The sequence below is a fragment of the Vulpes vulpes genome, chromosome 1 (assembly GCF_048418805.1).
Source record: "Vulpes vulpes isolate BD-2025 chromosome 1, VulVul3, whole genome shotgun sequence".
NCBI lineage: Eukaryota > Metazoa > Chordata > Mammalia > Carnivora > Canidae > Vulpes > Vulpes vulpes.
The window spans coordinates 168,940,975-168,962,782 of NC_132780.1; the positions used below are offsets into that span (position 1 = coordinate 168,940,975).

Sequence of the window (21,808 nt, forward strand, 5' to 3'; positions counted from 1 at the left end):
CTAGGATTGAGCCCTGCATCTCTGGACTCCCTGCTCAGTAGCTTCTCTTTTCCCTGCCATTCCCTCTGCTTGTGCGTGCATGTGCTCCCTGTCAAATAAATAAATAAATAAATAAATAAATAAATAAATAAATTCTTAAAAAAAAAAAAGATATCATTTATAATTGCTTCAACTGGGCTGATGGGAGGGCACTGGAGTGGGCAACATGGTAAGCCAAGACCACTACCACATGGATGCAGAACCCCTTGGGCTGGTGGAGCAGGAGAACTGGCAGGGGGAGGGCTGGTGTAGCAGCTGACCAACTGTACCATCCCCCTTCTTTCTTTACACAGACATACCTGAGCCCTGCACCGGAGGACACAAAAATGAGTAAGAGGACACAACTACATTCTCCTGACCACTAAACAAAACCAGCAGTCCTTATTAGGAAACCGAGGAAAGAAACTTGGAATTTTTATTCCACAGACAACCCGTAAGGAATCAACAGGAAAAATTGCCCAATTCTGAGCTTCTCTTCCAATAAATAGTAGTTATCACCAGATAAAGGGGCACCAGGGTGGTGGTGGCTGTGGGGTGGGAGGTGGTGGGGGTGGTGATAAGCCAATATTTCTTCCTCTAAACTCAGGAAGGTATCAGAGAAGATGGAAAAATCCTTATACCCTTCAACAGTTGCTTGGGAAGAGTTCAAATGACATGAGCCTGTAGATTTATCACTGCAGAGAAAGATACTGACGGTGTGGCAGATGGCTGGAACATGTAAGGCTTGTGCCATGGTTCTAAGCCATGCAAGAAAGAAAGGGGAAGGCTCAGGATTCTCAGCAACAAGTGTTGGGCCTTATATTAAAGTTCCAAAAAGTCTATATTGGTAAGTGTCAGCTCCTAGAGATTTTCTTCTAAGATTGCAAGTGAAGGGCTACTGCTTCATAAATTAAGCAAATTACTTGAGAGTATGGAGTATACATGAAATCCAAGTAATCATCTTCCAGCAGCCGTAGAACAAATTCAGTCTCAACTCCTGGGTTGTTCAGGCTAATGTGGGAAAGCTGGGAACAGATGTAAAAATGCAAATAAACCAATAATTACTTCTTTTAACCCGGGGAACGTATTACTTTGAGGTAATTCTTCTCTAACTTGCTGGCCAAAAATTTTTTTGAAGCCTCTTAATTATTATTTAAAATTTCTCTAAAAATTAATTTACATCTTCTGTTACAAACTCAAGGCTGGAGAAAAGAAAGTCTAATAGCCAGTTAGCAGAGGAAATTCTAGGAGAAAAGATCCAAATAACCCACCCAGAGAAATGTACGTAAATCTTTTTTTTTTAATTTTATTTATTTATTCATGACAGACACACAGAGAGAGAGAAAGAAAGAGTGAGAGGAGAGACACAGGCGGAGGGAGAAGCAGGTTCCGTGCAGGGAGCCTGACATGGGACTCGATCCTGGACCACACCTGGAGGTGGCACTAAACCGCTGAACCATAGGGGCTGCCCAAAAGTATGTAAATCTAATGCTGTTGCTCTTCTCCTAAAGTTAATATATAACTCAATTATTTGATTAACATAATGTTAATTTCCCCCTCAAAAGGGGGCACTGCCCAAGAAATTCTTGGAGGTTTTTCAAATAACAGATAGTTCTCCTAAATTCAAATATTCCTATGACACATGAAACAGATACTAAAATTTTTATTTAAGCCACAAGGATCATTATTTAACACCAGTATGGTTACTAAAATTTTTATTTAAGCCACAAGGATCATTATTTAACACCAGTATGGTTGTTTTTCATTCATTCTGTAGGTCTGTTTGGGATCCTCCAAGCTTTTAAAAATAGTCTTTAAAAACCCAATACTTAGAATTGAGAGATCACATTAAGAGGGTTAATAAACTAATATTAAATTTCTCTGCTACCTCCTTCTTTGCTTATGTCTATTAATTTCATCAGTTTCTATAAACCCAAATTCATTTATTGAGGTCATGTCAGGCTAGTATGTCTTCCCAAAATCTTACTTTGTTATAGATGAAAGTAATTGAGTTGAAAAACTGCTGTTAAAGACTGGATGAATCAAAATAAATAGCAACTACCTTTCTTCTGAGGGATGCTTTTAGGGATAATATCTCACATTGTATTCAAGTGTAAAAGATAACTGAAAGTAAAAGAAGAAGCCATGTTCTAGGATGTTTGATGAAATTTTATTAGCATAAATACATATAATGCAATAACAAAAGTATATCTTTAATATGAAATAAACAACTCTAAACATTTCACATATCTCTGGTCTGAATTGCCTCTTTCATCTGAGTTATGTTTTTCATTTGACTGGTTTTGTATGGATGGGAAAGCACCTGGCTAAAGTCAGAAGCCTGAATTCTAATCTGGCTCATGTCTCACTTCCCTCTGCTAGAGTTTCTTCATGAGTACAACTGAAAGATAATGGGCCTGAAGATCTCATTTTCCTGACTTAGCTGCTCATGTACTTATCAATCACACTACAGAAGTGTTACGGTGTATATTAGAGAGATGCCTATAGGTACTGGGGTCTCAGGAAAGGACAAAACAAGGGACCCTAAGGAATAATAGTAATAAACAACATATATTGCATTTACATGAAAGGCAATGATTTAAATGTTTTAATTCTTACCACAATCCTGTGAAGTTGGTAAAGAAGCATCATATCCGTTTTATAAATGAGGAATTGGGACCAGAGAGGTTAAGTTACTTGCTCAAAATTACCCAGCTAGTAATCTTGCTGGTAAGTAGAGACCTGGGATTCAGACCCACACAGGCTGGATCAGAGTTCATTCTCTTAATCACTACACCTCTCAGAGGGGTTTGTGTTAATTTTCTGAATTTCAAAATTGGGTGCAGATCTAGGATACTAGAAAAGCAAAGGGTTTCCAGACTGGGAAATAATTTAATCTGTAGATCTAGCTAAAGAGCACATAGTATGCAGTGGAGTGTTTCCTATCCCACCTCACTGGTGAGCCTCTTGGAATAACAATAAACAATTCCCATTAAAAATACTGTATGTTGAGATGAACATACATGTACTATTCTGGGTTTCTGAATGGTCACATACAGAGATAAAAGTATTTTTTTTTTTTAAGATTTTATTTGAGAGAGAGAGAGAGAAAGAGAGAGAGAGAGAGAGAGAAGAGGGGCAAAGGGAGATGGAGAAGTAGACTCCCCGCTGAGCAGGGACCCTCGATGTGGGGCTCATGTGGGGCTTGATCCCAGAACCCAAAGATCATGATCTAAGCCAAAGACAGATGCCTAACAGACTGAGCCACCCAGGCACCTCCAGATAAAAGCATTTTTTTTTATCTCATTATTAAAACTAAAGGAAAAACATCAGATCATTTCTATCAAATAGCCCTTCACATTTTTCAATGACTTTTACATTGTTATTGTATTTGGTCCTCTCAATAGCATGGGAATATACAGAAGTAACCTTAACATTCACATTTTACAGATGAAGAACAGAAGTTCAAAGAGATCAGGTGACTTTCCCCTGGTAAAGAGTGGTAAGTCCACACTAGACCCAAGTTTTCCAACTTTTATACCGGGGATCTCTCCAGATGGCTACATTGTTTTCCTATTTACCCAGATATGAATTGATTTCCATATCATTATCATCATTCCATTACAGCAAATGGTTCCCTGTATTCCTGCAGTTATGATGTTCAACAGTTTATGATGTTCTTTGTATTTTTTGCAAAACCGATGAAGTGATTGATGTGACCACAAGAAGGGGATAATAAAATTAAAAGCTGTAATTAAGATAAGAAGTAAAGGAAAGCAATGAGAAGTAGAAAGAATATAGTTTTTAAAAATGTATTATATGGAACACATCAGAAGGACTATTCAAAGCTTTACATTTTGATTAACTGAAATCTTTGGTATGTTTACCTCCCACATACACCATGCTTAGTACTCATGACTTCCCACAAAGTAGAATTTAACTAATTCTGTTCAGAATTATAAAAAAACAAAGCTTATATCCAAAAAGAAAAAAAAAAAGAAAGAGAGAAAAGTAAAACAAAAACCTCAACACCTCTCAAGGTAGACTTTGTATTTATCTTTGCATGGGGCAACAATAATCAAAATATAATTTTAAAATAATATCACTTTACAGTATTCCTCTTAGAAATAATTTTTGTAATTAAACATTAATCATTGGTATTCCAGAACCTGAGATAAAAATCCATTCAGTCCTAGGTCCAAAAGATTTTCCAAATTAAAAAGCTTTTCTTCTTATTCAAAGAGTCCCAAAAACAAAAGCACCTGCTCATTTTTTAAATACAATTCCTAAGTGCCGGTAACATAATATTTACATTACAATCTCTCAATACAATATCTCAATATATAATATGCCAGGGTACTTAGGTGTTTTGGATCACTGGGGAGTATCCTTATTATTCTATATAGAACAAATTGATGAAGACAATATATCTTGGAAATAGTGAATCCAGCAGTTTATGGTAATTGGAAGAAAATATTGAGTTTTAGACCTCAATACTCAACGATATCAATACTTTGGTGAGGATATTGTGCATATATATATCTTGTATACGTCCATTAGTTAATTGAAATACCCAGAAGGCTTCATGGCAATGTGCCTCCCCCAGAAGCAGAGGCCTGGACCCTGAGACCAACCTTAGGGCATGATTACAGATAATGATGACTTGTTGGATAACGTGGACTGGAAACCAGAAAAAATGGCATCAGCCTGTCTTAATAAAGATAACACTTAATCAAATGAACACTCATGTATTTATATAACTCTTGATTCTTCTTTGTTTCGTTTATTGGGCATCTTAGTTTAGTCAAAAATACATGAGGTTCTTAGAAATAAACATTTATGGGAAGTATTGTAGTGTAATAGTTGAGAGCAAAATTCTTGGGTAAAAGAGAGCTAACTTAGAATTCCTGGTACTAATAACCTCCTAGCTGTGTGACCTGGGGGGGAATTCCTTCATCTTACTAAATCCTAATACTCTCTTGTGTGCATGAGAAAGGCCGCAGGGTTCGGCAGTTAAAAGCACAGGCTCTGGAGCCAAATGCCAGGACTATAGTCCCTGTTGGGCCATTCCTTATCGCTGGGCCCTTCTGTAAATTGGCAGTTTGAAGAGTACATACCTTACTGGGTGGTGAGGATTCCGTTCATTAATGCAAACTGCTCAGAACAGTGCCTGAGTTATGGGAAGCCATCTAAATGTTATTTATCTTGGCTGTCATTATTATATTTGTGAGATGAGAACAGCCTCATATAACTGTTGTGAGAATAACACGAAATAATATGAAACTACACCATAATACTTCCCATATATATTTGTTTCTAATAGCTTCACATACTTTGGTTTAAAATAAGATGCCTAATGAATACAAAGCATATAACAACTAAGGTCTGATACATCCAGGCATTCAATAAATGATAGCTATTTAAATTTTAATAGTAATAAATATATTTATATGTTGTTACTGGTATGTGTTCCTTAAAGAATTGAATTTTGCAACCAATTTTGAAATTTAAAACCATTTTTTTGTTTTCCTACTTCTGAATATGTGTATAATTTACCTCAAATATGCATTTGCCTTGGACATTTCTAAATGGCCCTGTTTCTGGGTATGTCCACAAGACATAATAATATAGGCCTCAATAAATACCTTGGCCAGGAAATAATACTTGATGTGACTGAACTGTTCTAAGAAGACAGTGAGATGTACAAAAAATAAGCAGCCAGTAAAAAAGGAATTCAACATTTTGATTTGGTTTGTTATCTTCAACACTGATTTTTAAATTACTCAGGAGACTAACATCATATTTCAACTTACTAGGTACTGTGAAAGCAGACAGCTTAAATGGTGTTTATTTCAGTCACCATTTCCAAATTGTACCCTGCAGGAAAGTGGAATATATTTAACTTTGGTGTAAACAAAAGCAGTGTTTTAGGTGGAAAATACAGGAAGAGAGGATCACTTGATAACTGATTTGCCAAGGGAATTTTAATGTTATGTGGAGATATTTTAAAATATATTTTTTTCTTTGAGAAAAATCAGCCGTGTAAAAATGCACCAGATTAAAGCTTATGTTCCTTCAAAAACTACATTTGTTATTTGGTTGGTGAACACCTACTTCTAGAACCACAGTTAATTAAACATGCAAGGTGAGATCTATTTGCTCCCTATCCACAGAGTGTGGCATTTGCCTTCCTACAAAATGGAAGCATGGTGCTTTTCATAAGCCTACTATTTCACTGTAGTTCTTCGAATAATTGAAAATTCCATTGTTTCAATAATGAACATCCACTTATTGTTTTACATATGCCAGGTGCTGTGCTAAGTATTTTGCATTCCCCATCTCATTTAATTCCCCCAACAACCCAATGAGGTAGAACCTATTTGTATCCTGTTTCATAGACAAGAAAACTGAGTCATAAAGATTTAGAAACTTTAGAAGTTTATGGAGAAGTTAAGCAATGTCCCCTAAATTATACCACTAATAAATGTCAGAACGACACCAGACAACCTCCTCAACAAGTATATGAAATAATTAAATTACTACTTTCTTCCCATGAAAATGATTCACTCATACATTTGTTCAACAAACAGTTATATTACCTGTGCTAGGAGCATGGGGTGTTAGAAACATCAGAACCATCAAATATTTCATGTTCAAATCAAATTACGAAGATTACAAAGTTAATTCTAAATTAGGTAATCAAATAACATGTGCCAATGTAGAAATACGGTGCTTGTCACATAACCACCTTTAAAATACACGAGAGTGGTTAAAAGAAAGGCATGAAGGCCATGAAGTCACTTGATCTTTACTAATGAGGGAGGGCAGTTACTGCACAATGTAATCTCAACTGCTAACCAGGCCTTGAATTTAACTTCCTCATACTTCAAAGAAAGCATGACTTCACAGGAAAGACCAATGACAGATCACCTTTAATAACAAACTAGTGCTGACCCTCTAGAGATTTTTTTTAAAAAAAACAGCTATAACCTCCAACCTTTTTAACCAAACAACTTCTTGTCAATGTTTTTTTCTTTGGATGTGCTTTAGCCAAACCTTTCAATTCTCATAGCTTTTCTTGTGGCTCATTATCATTTCTTGCCATGAAGTATAAATACTTACGTATGTATATTACCTACTCTGTCAGACTAAAAGATCCTTAAAAATGAGAGCATTTACTCATGCACTGCAAAAAGGATTTGAAAAAAAAAATTCACTTATTTCCCAACATGATGGTGCTTTGCATAAAGGTGACGCTCAATAAATGTTTATTTAATATGAAATGAGTGAATCAATGAATAAAATGTACAAGCCTGTCATTTTGGAGCCTTTACTCAAACACAGGTACCGTATCAATATTAACTCAAACTCAGCAAGCACTTACGGATGGCATACTACACGCAGTTAGGCCCTTTCATATTCATACTAGAAAACTCAATATGGTTAAGAAGGGTATTCATCCTAAATTGATTTAAGATTCAATTCAATCCTTATTAAAATCATGGGAGGTACTTTGTAGAAGTCTATAAGCTGATTCTAACATTTATATGGAAGTGCAAAGAATATAAGATGAAACAATTTTGAAAAAGAAGTAGAGGACTGACACTACCAGAATTCGGATCTTACTACAAAACCATAATAATCGTGATAATGTGGTATTGACATAAGCACAGACTTATAGACAATGGAAAATAACTGAGAGCCCAGAAAGAAACTTTACATTGATGACAAACTGGTTTTCCACAAGGGTACCTAAGCAATTTAGTGGGAACAAAGGATGGTCTTTTCAACAACTGGTGTTGGGAAAACTGTCTATCAATGTGCCAAAACAAATGAAAAAAGATACCCAACAAAACGAGAGAGAGCAAATTTAAACCCTTATCTCACACTAGATACATTATTCAAAGTGGATCATAGAACTAAACACGAGAGTGGAAACTATAAAAAACTTCTATGAGAAAATACCTGTGGATTAGGCAAAGATTTATTAGACGTGATGCTAAATGGATTTTATCAAAATAAAAAAAAAACTTGTTTTCCAAAAGGCATCATTAAGATAAATTATTTTATTTTATTTTATTTTTAAGATAAATTATTTTAAAAAGTCAAAGACTGGAAGAAAGTATCTACAAATCATCCGGCTAATAAAGGACTTGTATACAGAATATTTAAAGAACTCTAACAACTCAAGACAACTCAATTAAAAAATGGGCAGAATATCTGAATAGACATTTTACCTAAGAGATACATTATGCTAGTAAGCACATAAAAAGATGCCCATCATCATCAGTTATCACGGAAATGTAAATTACATTTATTAGGATGGCTAAAGCATAAAAAATGACAATACCAGGTATGAGCAAGGATGTAGAGACAATGGCACCTCATCCACTGATGGTATGTAAAAATCACTTTGGAAAAGAGTTTAAAAGTTTCTTAAGCTGTTAAAAATACTTTCATACCACCCACCAGTTCTATGGTTAGGAAACTTCCCAAGAGAAATGAAAATATGTCCATGAAAGACTTACATATAAATATTCACGGCAACATTATTCATAATAACTGAAAACTGGAACAATACAAATGTCCATCCATTTGCGAAAGTATAAAGAAAGAATGGAATATCACTGGGCAACAGAAAAGAATCAAGTACAGATTCATGCTACAACATATATGAATATGTTCATATATGAACCTCAGAAATATCACGCTGAAAGAAACCAGACACAAAAGATTGTGTATTGTTTGATTCCTTTTATATAAAATTTCCAGAAAAGGCAAACCTAGAGACAGGAACTTAGTGGTTGCCTGGAACTCGGGTGGGAGCAGAGATTGGATGCAAGCAACTTGAGAAACTTTCAGAGCGACGGAAATGGTTCCAAACTGGATTATGGTAATGTTACAGAACTCTGTAAGTTTACTTAAAATTACTGACTCCCATACTTTGAAAAGATTAATAGACATTATGGTAAACAGATCATACCTCAAATAAAACTTCTTTTTTTTGAAAGGAAATTATACTGCCATCCACACTGCTTGATTGTTGCTAGAATGTCAGTATCATTCAGCACTTGGCAGTGATACTTCCAATCTTTTTTAGCAGGTTGGTTTTAAAAATCACATCTCCTTATTCTTAATAATACACATTTCTTTGATCTTTAACAAAACGGAACATTTCATCTATTTGAGTCTGCTATTTTCTTATAAGGATATACTTCTTTTCCATAAGGACATGTGAGACTTTTATCTTTTTGAAATAGCAAACCTTTTTCAGTGATATGTGATACAAATGTTTTTTCCCAGTTTTTCGTAAGGTTTTAAGATTTTGTTAACAATGGGTTTTTGTCATATTGAAATATTCATTTTCATGCAGTCACATCCATCTGTATTTTCATTTACAGAGTCTGTCTCTGGTGTTATGACATGTGATATTCTTTTGAAACATTAATCAGAAACCTTGAATACTGTTAGTTAAGCATCCCTTGTGCCAAGCCCAGCACTACTGGGCCTTTCCACTTTAAGAAAAGAGATAGAACCTAATTTCTAATTTCAAAGCTGGAGGCACATAGGCTTTTTTTCCTTAAGCCTTTGAATATAAAGAGACACTAATGTTTACACCCAAAATTAATGAACAATTGCCTCTTTAGAGAATTTCTGATGTGATGATATACCAGCCATTTCCAATAGCTCCAGTGATGAGGTACTGGGAAAAAAAAGATGTGAAAATGTGTTTGCTGTTGCTAATCATGCCAGGACCATGAGTCTAGGCCTCACTGGCTGATGCCTCTTTGTAGAACATCATATCATCACATAATAACGTGACCACAGCAGGCATTCATGGATGTCTGACCAGAACAGTCTAGAATTGAGTTACTCATTATCTCACTCCCACCTGCATATTATCATTTTCCCTGCTATTCCACTCACTACTAAAAGGTGGTGGGTGACCCTTCACCCTTCTTAGGTAATAAATACTGGCAAGTGAACTTTATTCGAATTTTGCAAACTCGGAAAGAGATCTAATGCTAACTAAAGAACTCTTTACTATTGAGTGCATATTGCTTCAAAAAATTCTACAACAGTCATTAAAAAACCATTTGGTTTAATGTAACTATAACTATCACACACAAAGATATAGATAATACAAAGATATGATTAAGAAATAAAAAAAACATTTTAAATTAATGTGGATATTATGGTCTTTAAGTTGTATGAACTGAGGCCTGCTTATATTAAGATACAATCAGAAGAGATATTTAAACGGCTGATAAAAGAAAATTACTCTGTTTTTCTCTGTATGTATTTAAGTCCTAACATACACTCGCAAGACCAGCCCAAATTCAACCTTCTTTCCCTACCAATCCTACAGCATTTAGAATCCTATACCTATATTCTGTTTGTTTTTTTTTTTTTTAATTTTTATTTATCTATGATAGTCATACAGAGAGAGAGAGAGAGGCAGAGACACAGGCAGAGGGAGAAGCAGGCTCCATGCACCAGGAGCCTGACGTGGGATTCGATCCCGGGTCTCCAGGATCGCGCCCTGGGCCAAAGGCAGGCGCCAAACCGCTGCGCCACCCAGGGATCCCCCTATACCTATATTCTGGGACACAAATACAGTCTTAATGTTACTCAAGTGCTTTGCACCCACTACTCTTATCACCTTCAACGAATTAAATATAAGCTTCATGAGAGCAAACTATGTATCCCTATGACATTAAAGCAGTGCTAGGGTTCCAGATTTTACTCTGCAGAAAGCCTAAACAGGTGTTCATTAAATAATTTTTTTTTTTTTATTTTGGAGAAACCTGATGAGATAAAAGTATTGTGAAGGCACTTAAAAAATTTATTATAATGTAAAACAGGCAGTCCTTGAGTCAAGAAAAATAATGTGTAGTATGTAAATGCTTTCATAGCTACCCAAGCTTTACAGCTTTCAAAGAATTTAGGCACAGATGGTCTTCAGTTCTTTTCTAGCATCTAGGTAGGCTTTGCCTAATGAAAGTGGTTTCCTGTGTAAGCTTCAGTGAGCTCCCAGGATTCCATGAGGTAGCTCTAAGGTGTGAGTGGTAGATGGGATGGCCATGGAGGCTGTGTTTAATTTGTGGCTGCTTTTGTCCAGGTATCAGCTTTAGGCTCCAGGTATAAATGAAAAGCCTTCCTATTAGTCAAGGACAAGTTTTCCATCTCTGAAGAAAACTCTGATGTCCTGAGGGATGACATTTAGGTGCTTGTACACCTGGCTGCCTTCTTCATAGGAACTCCTTGCCTTCCAGAGAAATAAAACAATAACCAAAAGCCAGTTCCTCTACTGTTTTTCTTTTCTTCCCCTCTGTTTGCTTAGGAAAGGTGGACAGTGAGGGCAAGTAAGAAGAATGGTTTCCCCAACTCTGGCCATAACATCAAGGACTCTAGTACATCAGGGTCTGTTGTGTTAATGGGTTTGTGCACATCTTTTTGTTCATTTAGATTTGTTAATAATTCTCAAGAAAAGGGATGGCACTAATTCACTCTATATCTCATTTCTTGATGGTTAGTTTTTTTTGACTCTACTAGAATTCCCAACGTAGTCAATGAAAGCTCAGATGAATGCTGAAAACGGTGGCATCAATTTAAATACCCTAGTTCTAGTAGAACAGGGCTGAAAAACAAAATTCTCATAAACATTAAATTTAAGTGATGAATGTCAAGTGTTAGTACTCTTAATATGCCATCCATCTTCTCAGGCTCCTAATCTCTTTGCATTTCCTAAATTCGTCTTGACCTACCCACAACTAAATGAAGAGAATGAATAAATAATGTTCGCAAGTAGGGACTTTGAACCTACAGTATCTAATTAAATCTTTGGTTCTAGTAATTGGTCGGTGAAATGTTGGGTAACTCCTTGTCTTTAAGCCCTAGCGCAATGGCCTTAACTAAGCCTCTCAAGGTGTAGTGAGGAGTAAAGGAACTAAGACAAGCCAAACTCTTCCCCTAGTGCGAAGCACACAGTATGTGCACAATAAACTCTAAGATGAACAACAACAAACTTCTGTTGCATTTTAAAAAAAAAAAAAGTGGAGGAGGCCAGTTCCCCACCACATTCTCCATAATGGCAAGTAGGAAGGGGAAAAAAAAGAAAAAAAAAAAAAAAAAAGCTCCTGTAATTTTAAAACTTCCGTATTTCCAAGGGAGGCAGGCACTTCCACAAGTCCGGCCAGTCTGTAGCTGATCATAAAGCGGGGCAGGTATTTGTGATTTTGCCTCACGTTTAAGGCACTGCCTGGTTTCCAGCCCTGGCGAGCCGTGGGGGGTGCCCAGCTTTCCCCTAGTCACAGCGGCCGCACGCGCGGTTTCCGAGGGCGGAGGAGAGGCTTCCCCGGCCCTCCCCGGGGCAGCGACCGGGGGCGGCCGCGCTCCGCGGGCCACGCGCTCCGCCGTGCGAGACACCTGGCCCCAGGTCCCCGGGAGCCCCGGGAGCCCCGAGGGGCGCGGGAGCGCGCGCAGCCCGCCTTTCCCGACCGCGTGCGGGTTAGGGCGGCCGCAGTGGGGCCGTGGCCCGTGCCCTTGGCGGCCGCAGCGCGCGCCCGCCGCGCCGTCCCGTGCGGCCCGCGGCCAGCTCCGCCGCGCCCGCCGCGCACCGCCCGCAGGTCCCGGCCGCCCGGCCCCGCCTGCGCCGTCCCCAGCCCTGACTGACACCGGAGTTGGTACATACGGGTCTGCAGCGGAGGCGAGCAGGGGGGTGAGTGCTATTTTAAACATGGCTTTCCCTTCCCCTGGCCTCAGAGCCGGCGCGGCGCGCCCAGCAGCGGGCTAGGCCCACCTGGGAATAACCCCAACATCTGCAACATCTGCCGACTTGTTTGTTTGTTTGTGTGTTTATTAGGATCTCCCCATGCGTGGACTTGTTTCACCCCCCTCCCCCCTCCCCAACACTGCTTCCTCTCCACGCTAATCACAACCCGGCAGTTTCAAAGAGGAAACTCCCCTCCTAGGAGAGGGGGAATGGAAGGCTCTTTTGCTGCTTCTTGTTCGAGGTGGAAACCATTCCAGCTAGCAGGAGTTCAAAAAGAAGGGAAGCCGCGTCGCTGGAGAGAAAGTAACACTGAGGAATCGATAAGGACGGACGGACGGACGGAGGGAGGGAGGGAGGGAAGGTCTGCAACAGGCATCTGAAAACAAGCGTGGAGAAGCAAAGGGATTCGCAATTCCTGACTTACTCCCAAGCGCATTCCGCGCAATCCACTGCAATGACAAGATCGGCTGTAAGCACAATTTGGAGGCCTTTGAAATCTTTTTTTGGGGGGGAAGACTTACCTTTCTCTTCGGCATAATGATTACGTTCGTGCGGCTAAAAAGTAAAGCAACGGGCTGGAACTGCAGACGCCGCCGCTGGATGCCGCCGCTGCAGCTGCTCACGCGCAGGGCACGGCGTAGCCCGGCCTCTCCGACCTGCACCTCCGCGGCTCCCTCCAGGGGCCCTCTACTCGCTCGCCTCCCCGCTCCTCCAATGAGGAGCCCCGGCAGCCGGCCGCGAGGCCCCATTGGCTGCGGCAACATTCTAAATTCCACGAGGGCACGCCCACCCCAGCGCACACGGTAAGCGCTGTTGTAGTTTCCACTTCACCGAAAAAAATCTGCCTGGTGACTGAGCATGCCCAGTTCAACTAGTAACCCCCAAGCCACACGGTCCTGGAGTTTCATTGTTTGGCTGCTCCCTCTTTGGATCCTGTCAGTAGGAACAGTGTGGGCCTTTATGGGGGCGGGGGGCAGTAAGCATACACACCAACTTTATAGTGTAAGTGTGTGCACAGCCGGCCCTTGATAACGATTCCTACCCTATAAAGGCTTGTCATGGATGTTAGTTTGGTGATGGAGACTTGTAAGAGTGAGTGTGTTCTGGGAGAGTGTGGCAATTTCAGAGGGCCTCAGTTTCCCCTTTTAGATATCTAGTGACAATAGCTGCTGAAGTTACTTAGTTTTAATTTCCTAAAATCTGTGATTACAAATCACGCACTCATTCAGCCAACTTCAAACTAGGCTTGAAGGTGAACAGGGTATGTTTGTTATGGAACTTAGGAAAAGAATGAACAAGATCAGATTATTTATATTTGAAACATATATTTAAAATATACATAATTTAATGTTTCTAAAAATTCTGCAAGGCATTAGACTGGCATTGCAGAGACGTTTCTGAATTTGTTTTATGAGACCAGTTTTACCCTGATACCAAAATCAGTGTAAGATGTCAAAAGAAAAGAGAGCTATGGACCAATATCCTTTATAAACATAGACACAAAAATCTTGAACAAAATTTTAGTAAATCAAACCCAATAACACTTGAAAGGATAAGACATCATGACCATGGAGTTTATCCTTGGAATTCAAAGTTGGTTTAACATCTGAAAATCAACCAATGTAATTCACCATATTAATAGAATAAAGTAAAAAACCAATACAATCATTTTAGCAGATACAGGAAAAGCACTAGTGAATGGGTATGCAAACTGTGGTAACCATATACAATACAATATTACTCAGCAATAAAAGGGAACAAAATATTTCTACATGAATGAATGCCAAAAACAAGATGCCATGTGAAAGAAGTCAAATACAAAAGACCATACTGAATAATTTCATTCTTAAGAAATTATAGAAAAAGCAAAATTAGGCAAGCTTAGTTTCATAATCACACTGGAAGGCAAAAATTGACATCGTAGGAAAATATATTGAAGTCTTACACCACAAACTTGGCCAAATCGACTTTGGTCATGCACAGCCTACAAAAATGCATTAAATAATGTCATCAAGTAATTAATTTTAATGCTTACCTTTTTTTCTTTATTAATTTTCAAAATAATGAGTTGACATCCTAGCAAACTCCAGAAGTGGTCAATGACTTTCTTTTTGTAATATCTTTAGGAACTCATGAATTTTTATACATTTGGTGTGCTTCGACCTATTGCTATTATTGCTATTGTTACTATTTTTTTATGCTCATATTGCCCCAGTATGAATTCTTTTTCAAATTGGTCCTTTTGACATGATCCCAATTGTATTTCTTACTTTCAGGAAGTCAGTGGATCACAATATACTCAAATAACTCAGATAAAATCAGTTCTTTGAGAATTGGATAAAAACGTTGAGATTAATAATTTTATCATAAAAATCATATTTATAATGGAGTTGTCTTGGAAGAGAGTTAATTTGCAAAATGCTTGGCGGTTAAAAGAAAAAAAAAGCCAGTGAAGACATTTTTAATAAGATATGTGTGGGAAGGATGCTGGGTAGCTCTTGTAATCTGGGTTGAAAATTTTTTTCTTTATGGAGATCAAAATGTTTCACAACAAAGGTAGTCTAGGGTGAATTTTTCCCTCTGATGATAAGTTGGCTTCTTTAGTTTATATTTTTAAAGACTCAACAACAGCAAACAAAACTGTAAATGTTTTTATTGTGCATAATAAAATAGCTGCAATGAACGTGAAACTTGCTAGTTGGGTAAAGAAAGTTGATTGTGGGAACCTTGGGTCATTTGAGCCTCTTAGTTCATTTACAAGTGATGAAAAGAACAGATTAGTTTTGAAATGAATAACAGCATCAATTTTTTTTCCTTTGAAGTGGATTGCACCTGCCTGAGCAGAACACTGGGGAATGGAAGGCTCTCCCTGTACCTTCAGGAGCTTTCAAGGTGTGAGAAAATAAGCACAGACTTCTGGAGGAAGGAGGAGTAGGCAAAGAGAATAGTTCAGTGGGTAGCTAGAATTCCAGGTTAGGAGATAAAGACACTTGAGCAGAAATGAGCGTGCCATATGCAAGACAGTGAGGAAGCAAGGTCAACCTGGTAAGAAGTAAAGACTCATTTGTTTATCAGTATGTTCTGCTGAGTATTTTACTTGCTTCAAAACATCAGCCTCTAAGCCAGTAGTCTTTCCTACAAGATGTGGAGACTATCTTAGCCAAGATAGACAGTGGATGAATGGAAGGGAGTTACTGCCTGAAGAAGAAAGAAGGAAAAAATTAGTGAACATATTTCTTTTCCAATTCCAATTTCTCTCTCCTTGTTTCCTACTCAAAACAGTCGGAATCGTATATCTACCTCAGCATTTTTCAAAACAGGTGGTCAAACTCATTGATGGTATCATGACTATCATTAAGGGAGAAAAAGAGTAAGAAGGGAAAAGAAAAGAAAGAGCAGAACATGGAAAATATTACAGTGCATTTCACATGGTAAAGGTAAGTAGTGTTTTCTAAAATGTTTCCATTTTTCATACATTCATACATACACACTACACATGTACGTATATAGTTGTGTGTGCATATGTGTGTGTGTAGTAGGTGTTCTAGGTTGTGATGTGAAATGTATTTTTGGGATAGGTATTGGTGAAGAAACTTTAAAGTTACTTCACAGGGGCGCCTGGGTGGCTCAGTCAGTGAAGTGTCTGCCTTCAGCTCAGGTCATGATCCCAGAGTTCTGGGATCGAGCCCCATGTCGGGCTCTCTGCTCGGTGGGAGAGCCTGCTTCTCCCTCTCTCCCCTGCTCATGCTCTCTCTTGCCATCTCTCTGGCTGTCTCTTCCTTTCAAATAAATAAATAAAATCTTTAAAAAAAAAAAAAGCTACTTCACGGCCCTAATAAGGTTTGTGGATCTTTGGGGTTCCAGCAGTTTCTTCCCCTAGAAGAAGGGTGCTGAATCTTCAAATCTTGAACGGAAATTTTGAAGGCAAGTAATCATCTCCCTCTTGATCTTCTTCCCTCTTTTAGGCAAGCATAGGCAGGGTTTTGTTTTAATTAAAGGCAGAGTGCTGGAGAATTAATATCTAGAATCTATATAATGTTGCTTTTTATTACTCTGTAATTCTGGAATAAATTGTTTTTTAATAAATTGGTCAAAGAATTTCAAAAGAGAATGAATTTGGGAGTATAACAAAACATCAAATTAACTGACAGGAGGTGGCAAAGGAATACTCTTATTTTGTTTGTATTTTTATTGGTCAAATCTCTGGCTTGCTGGATGCTAACTTTTGAAGAGACCGTGTTTAGTTTTTACAAAGTAATCAGGTCTAAGAGCTACCAAACCCAAATCACAGGAGCTGCCTGATGCAGGTTCGTAGACCCTAAGCCCAACTTACTGAATCCGAATTTTTAATGGCTGAACCTGGGAATCTGCACTTCAAACAAGTTTCTCCTATGATTCTTTTATATATTATGTAATTATGAGAAAGTGAGAGAGCACATGCACGCAAGCAGGAGGGGCCGAGGGAGAGAGAGAGAATCTCAAGCAGACTTTGACTGTAAAGCCCATCTTGGGGTTCAATCTCACAACCCTAAGATCATGCCCTGAGCTGAAACTAAGACTTGGACGTTCAACTGACTATACCACCCAAGCACCCCTCTCCTATGATTCTTCTCCTGGAACTTGAGAATTTTAGACTAGGCCTTAGTTCTCAAGAACTATTTGCAGAATGCCGGAACTTAGATTTGAATGATGTAAAGGCCTGCTGCCTACATAACACACTTCCAGAGAAGGAGCATAATTCAGTGGGTGAGACTTCCCTACTATGGACCTCACTTTGTATTTATGCTCCATCTCTCCTCAGTTCCAGCTTTGCTTGGCACTACATGCTTACTTTCCATTCTTCTCTCTCTTCTTCTCTACTTGCAAGGAGCCTGAAGGGTCATTTAAAAGTCTACAATTTGAGATCCCTAGAATAGCAACTCCACCCATCTTCCCAGGCAGCACTCTAGACTGCTCCTTGAGCCCCTGACAAGATTAAATTCCCTGGCCCCACATCCTCAAAGGGAACCTAACCTGCGCAAAGTTTCACAAACCACACCCTTTCAATGTTTTATTATTTCAATGATTGTATAACCATACCTTGTAATTGCATTAACGTCAAGGGGGGCAGGGCATTCTGTGATCTAATAACAGGAACCAACTTGTTTTTCCCAGCTTTCAGTCAAATTTAATCTGTGTTAGATTATTTATCCCATCTATGTTCTACAGTCTTCCCACCTCCCCCCCCCCCAGTCCTTTTAAGGTTCAATCTCTGTTGTTTACCTCTCCTTTCTCTTGTTGCTGCTGCTTAAACTCATCAGAGTGTAATTAATTTGTTCTTTGTAGCTCCCAAATGACTATTTGGGGATGAATTTGCCATGCTCAGTAACTAGAAGCAGGGACTGGGCTATATTTGTTCGGCCATCTCTTTCTGCCAGATTGGGAGCATGTCTGGTGCCAAGAGCCAGCCATGTTCAAGGAGGTGAAAGTTAAGGGAATGGACTCCTGAAGCTTCATGGTGAGGGCACAGCAAAGTAAGGACACATCTCATCCCCTTAGGGGAAAAGCTACAAGCCACAAAGTGCCAGAGACTAGTTAGGGGTTGTTGCAGATCTCTCAGACCGAGTTATACATTCTTGTAGATTCCTGCCATTGCCAGTACACTCTCAAACAGGACCACACCCTGGCTTCTAAACTGGGGATCTTGGCTACCCATTTCTAATGTCTCAAACCTCAGAATTGTTGGGATCTTGCAAGTAACATCCAACAATCCCATTCCTGTCACTACTCATAATGGTCCTGCCTTTCAGGGCAGATTGAACCATTTTATTTCCTCAGTGAAAACAAATAAACAAAATCCAGGCTTAGGGAAATGGAAATCAAATTAATCATTCTGGAATACACCATATGGCAATTGGAGAAGATTTTTCAGGTTAGCTTGGTTAATAACTGTCATAATTCTCAAGGCAATACATTTTTACCTAGAAGTGGAAAGCTAGCCTGAAAAGTGCCATAATCTTTAAGGCTGCTTTTACACAGAGTTGTTGCTTCTTTTGAAGCATGAAATTGTGTTATTCCCACAGAAAATCTCATCCTTTTCCCCCTTTCTCCCCATCCTTTACCCCACTTCTGGGGGGTAGAACCTTTGGAACCTTTAACAAATTTTTAAAAAATCTGTTTTCTGAATAACCCAATTTACCTCTTTATATATAGGATACGTTAAAACTTTTCTGAAGTTTTAACTATTTTTTAAATAAATGCTTATCAGAAAGCCCTGGATTTGGAGTCATAAGTCTTGAATTCAAATCCCAAGTCATTGAGCTTCAATCCCATTACTTAGCCTCTTTGAACTCTGCTTTTTTTGTTGCTGTAAAATGACAATTACAATGTGTATCCAAGGCAGACACTGCTAGTTACCAACCCAGTATTCATACTAATCGTTGGTCTTACTGACAGAATTCTGATTTTTGGCAATAGAACTGGCCAAAGCAAAACAAAAGCTTCAGTTCTCCACTTCCCCAGCAGAGAGAGGTTGCCACGTGACACTGCTTTGGTGAGTGAGATGTGTGCAGAAGTCACAAGTTAGTAGGGGCCATACCACCTATAACAGAGCAGGGGCAGACTGAGCCCCATGGCTTATTCTGCCTTTGTTCTTCCCCTTCTTCCATCCTGGAAGTTGATAATAATATCTAGAAGTAGAGCATTTATCTTATGTTCAAGAGAATGAGAGGCCCAACTCAAGGATGAAAGAGAATGACAGGTATGTGGGTCTCTGTAGTGACCCTGGATTGTACCACTCCACTACTTCTTATGCATGGAAAATAAGCACCATGTTTGATCTAGCCATGGAAGGTGGGTGCCTGTGACATGCAGCTGAATATCATCCCTAACTAATACACTGCCTCATGGAATTGGTGTGAAAATTGGAGATAATAAACTATAGGAATGCTCATATGCCTGCAGCATTGTACTTAACATATTTTGTCTGAAGAAAGTATATTATATTCCCCCATAGATTATAAAATAGAACACAAAAAAAACTTTAACTTCTCCTGAATCCCTAAGGGCCTTATTATGAACATTTAGTGTAAACCTCTCAAAACTACTTTATTTTTTTTTTAAACTACTTTAAAATAGGCAGAGATAAATGTTATAAACAAGTCTTATTGTTGCTGCAGAATGTGCTGCCCTAAACTATGGCCTACTGCCATGTATTAAGGGATGGATATGTTGGCTTGTAGCTCAACTCCATATTTGTTGTAGTATGCCTCCCTGTACTGTAGATGCTGGAATCTAAAAACCACATCCCAGAGCTCACGGGATCTCAGGTTCTGGGTGTGATTTGGATTTGGCCACTTAGATGTACTAGCGTGAGATTTGGGAAGTGGAGATTAGGAGGCGGCCACGCTAGGCTACGTCTGCTGTGTCTGCTGCTTTTTTTTTTTCCCCGCAACAGTATCAGCAGAGATCCCCGGCACTGGCTTTGTGGGTTTTGATAGGCAGGACTCCCTGCATCCACTCTGTAGACATAGACTGTAGCGGATGTGGTGTGGTCTGCAACTGGGAGACCTGTTTCTCTGATTGAGAAAGTACTTTTATTCTCATGGAGTCTTGCCGCTAGTGGAGCCCTGACTTCAGAAGAAGCCGAGCTCCATTGATGACCTGGTTCTGGGGTGTGACTTCGGGAATTTGCTAAAAGTTAAACGTGGAGTCTGTTTCTTTAGTCTTCCAGCTGTCCATAAGCCACTGACTCCTTGAATATATCTCTTCCTCCTTAAATTAGATATGTAGGTTCTGTTCTGTGCCTCTGAACATAGAGCTACCTAGCTTCTATTAGTGTTGTTTACAAAATATTTCCAGCTTTACAGAGAGCCCCTTTTTCCATATGAATCTATGATCATGGAGGCGGATATTGAGATGAGAACCGTCTGTGACCCTGAGTGACCACTGTGAGTGGAGCCCTTTGAAGTCCCCTCCAATGGATATGGGACACAAGTGAAAATAAAACTTTTATTTAAACTGTGGATATTTAGGAGGAAATTTGTTACAACAGGATTATCTATCTTATTCCAAAATGACATAGAACTTAGAACCTAAGAACTTAGGGTGCTGTTTTAATAATAAACCCTAAAATGTGTGGCACTGGCTTAAGGTAATCAAAGAAACTATTGCTGAAGACTGGAGGAATGGATTTTCTGGTGGTGAAACATTTGGGAAAAGGGTTGCCTGCAGTAAATTGTAAGGTAAAAGGCATACCTAACTTTAGGGAAGAGGTTGAAAACATTATCATTTAATTGGCTGCTATTAGCTACATTTGGCACAATATTACAAGAAAGAGAAAAGAGATCTGTTTGGAGAAGAATTGGTCAGTCTGTAAAGATAAATAGAACAGACTAGAGGATCTACAAATTCAGAGATTCAAATGTAACTGCTTCTCAACCCAAACAGTAAAGGATAAAATTGATACTTTGAGCCACAAGGGACTATTAAAGCTCAGCTTAGTAGCAAGAATCAAATCACTGAGCATGGTTTAGGGTGTGCTGGCCTGAAATTGCTTTCTGGACCAAATGGCTCAAAATAACATAAAATGGTTCAGGGAGAAAGGTGTTCTCACTACTAGGCTCAGAACCTGTAGTTAGGAAAGGAAGGAAGGAGGAAGGGAGGGAAAGAGAGAAAGAGAGGTAGAAACTGAGGCAGAGACAGAGATGGAGACAGAGAGGGAGAGGAGGAGTGAGATAGGTGTTAGGGTAAGAGAGCACAGAAATATGACAAAATCATATGTTTAGAAAGAAAACATGGGAGTAGGTAAGAAGTCAAACAAATTTGAGTTTGGAAGATGGTTTCACTGCTAAAAGAGGCACCCACCTGGATTAAATGCCATCATGGCTGGTTAAGACTTAAAATGATTCCCTACCTTGGATGGACAAGAAGTATGCTGAGAAAACTGCTCACTCTCTAAGGTTAAAATATTCTTCACTGCCTATTTCAGATAAGGTCAAGAAGAATAATGGAAAAGGAGGAGCCTCCCAAAGGGAA

The 21,808-nt window shown here is 39.0% G+C and overlaps 1 protein-coding gene and 2 long non-coding RNA genes across 7 annotated transcripts in view; 2 read left to right on the forward strand and 1 right to left on the reverse strand.

Annotated features, from left to right (window-relative positions):
- The window catches only part of HMGN3 (high mobility group nucleosomal binding domain 3), a 31,998-nt gene extending 18,351 nt beyond the window's left edge, over positions 1 to 13,647 (reverse strand). For all 5 annotated transcript variants that reach the window (XM_072735877.1, XM_026007395.2, XM_072735865.1 and 2 more), the window contains exon 1: positions 13,315 to 13,647. In XM_072735877.1, coding sequence (XP_072591978.1) covers positions 13,315 to 13,557 — 243 coding nt within the window. In that variant the 5' untranslated portion in view covers positions 13,558 to 13,647. The remainder of the gene's footprint in view (positions 1 to 13,314) is intronic.
- On the forward strand, positions 12,592 to 15,483 carry LOC140595360 (uncharacterized). Its single transcript, XR_011996915.1, has 2 exons — positions 12,592 to 12,739; positions 12,884 to 15,483. It is a non-coding gene; the product is annotated as an uncharacterized lncRNA (long non-coding RNA).
- Positions 15,484 to 16,075: 592 nt separating this feature from the next.
- Positions 16,076 to 21,808, forward strand: part of LOC112926378 (uncharacterized) — a 231,547-nt gene continuing 225,814 nt past the window's right edge. The window contains exon 1 of the long non-coding RNA XR_003236327.2: positions 16,076 to 16,230. This is a non-coding gene — a long non-coding RNA (uncharacterized lncRNA). The remainder of the gene's footprint in view (positions 16,231 to 21,808) is intronic.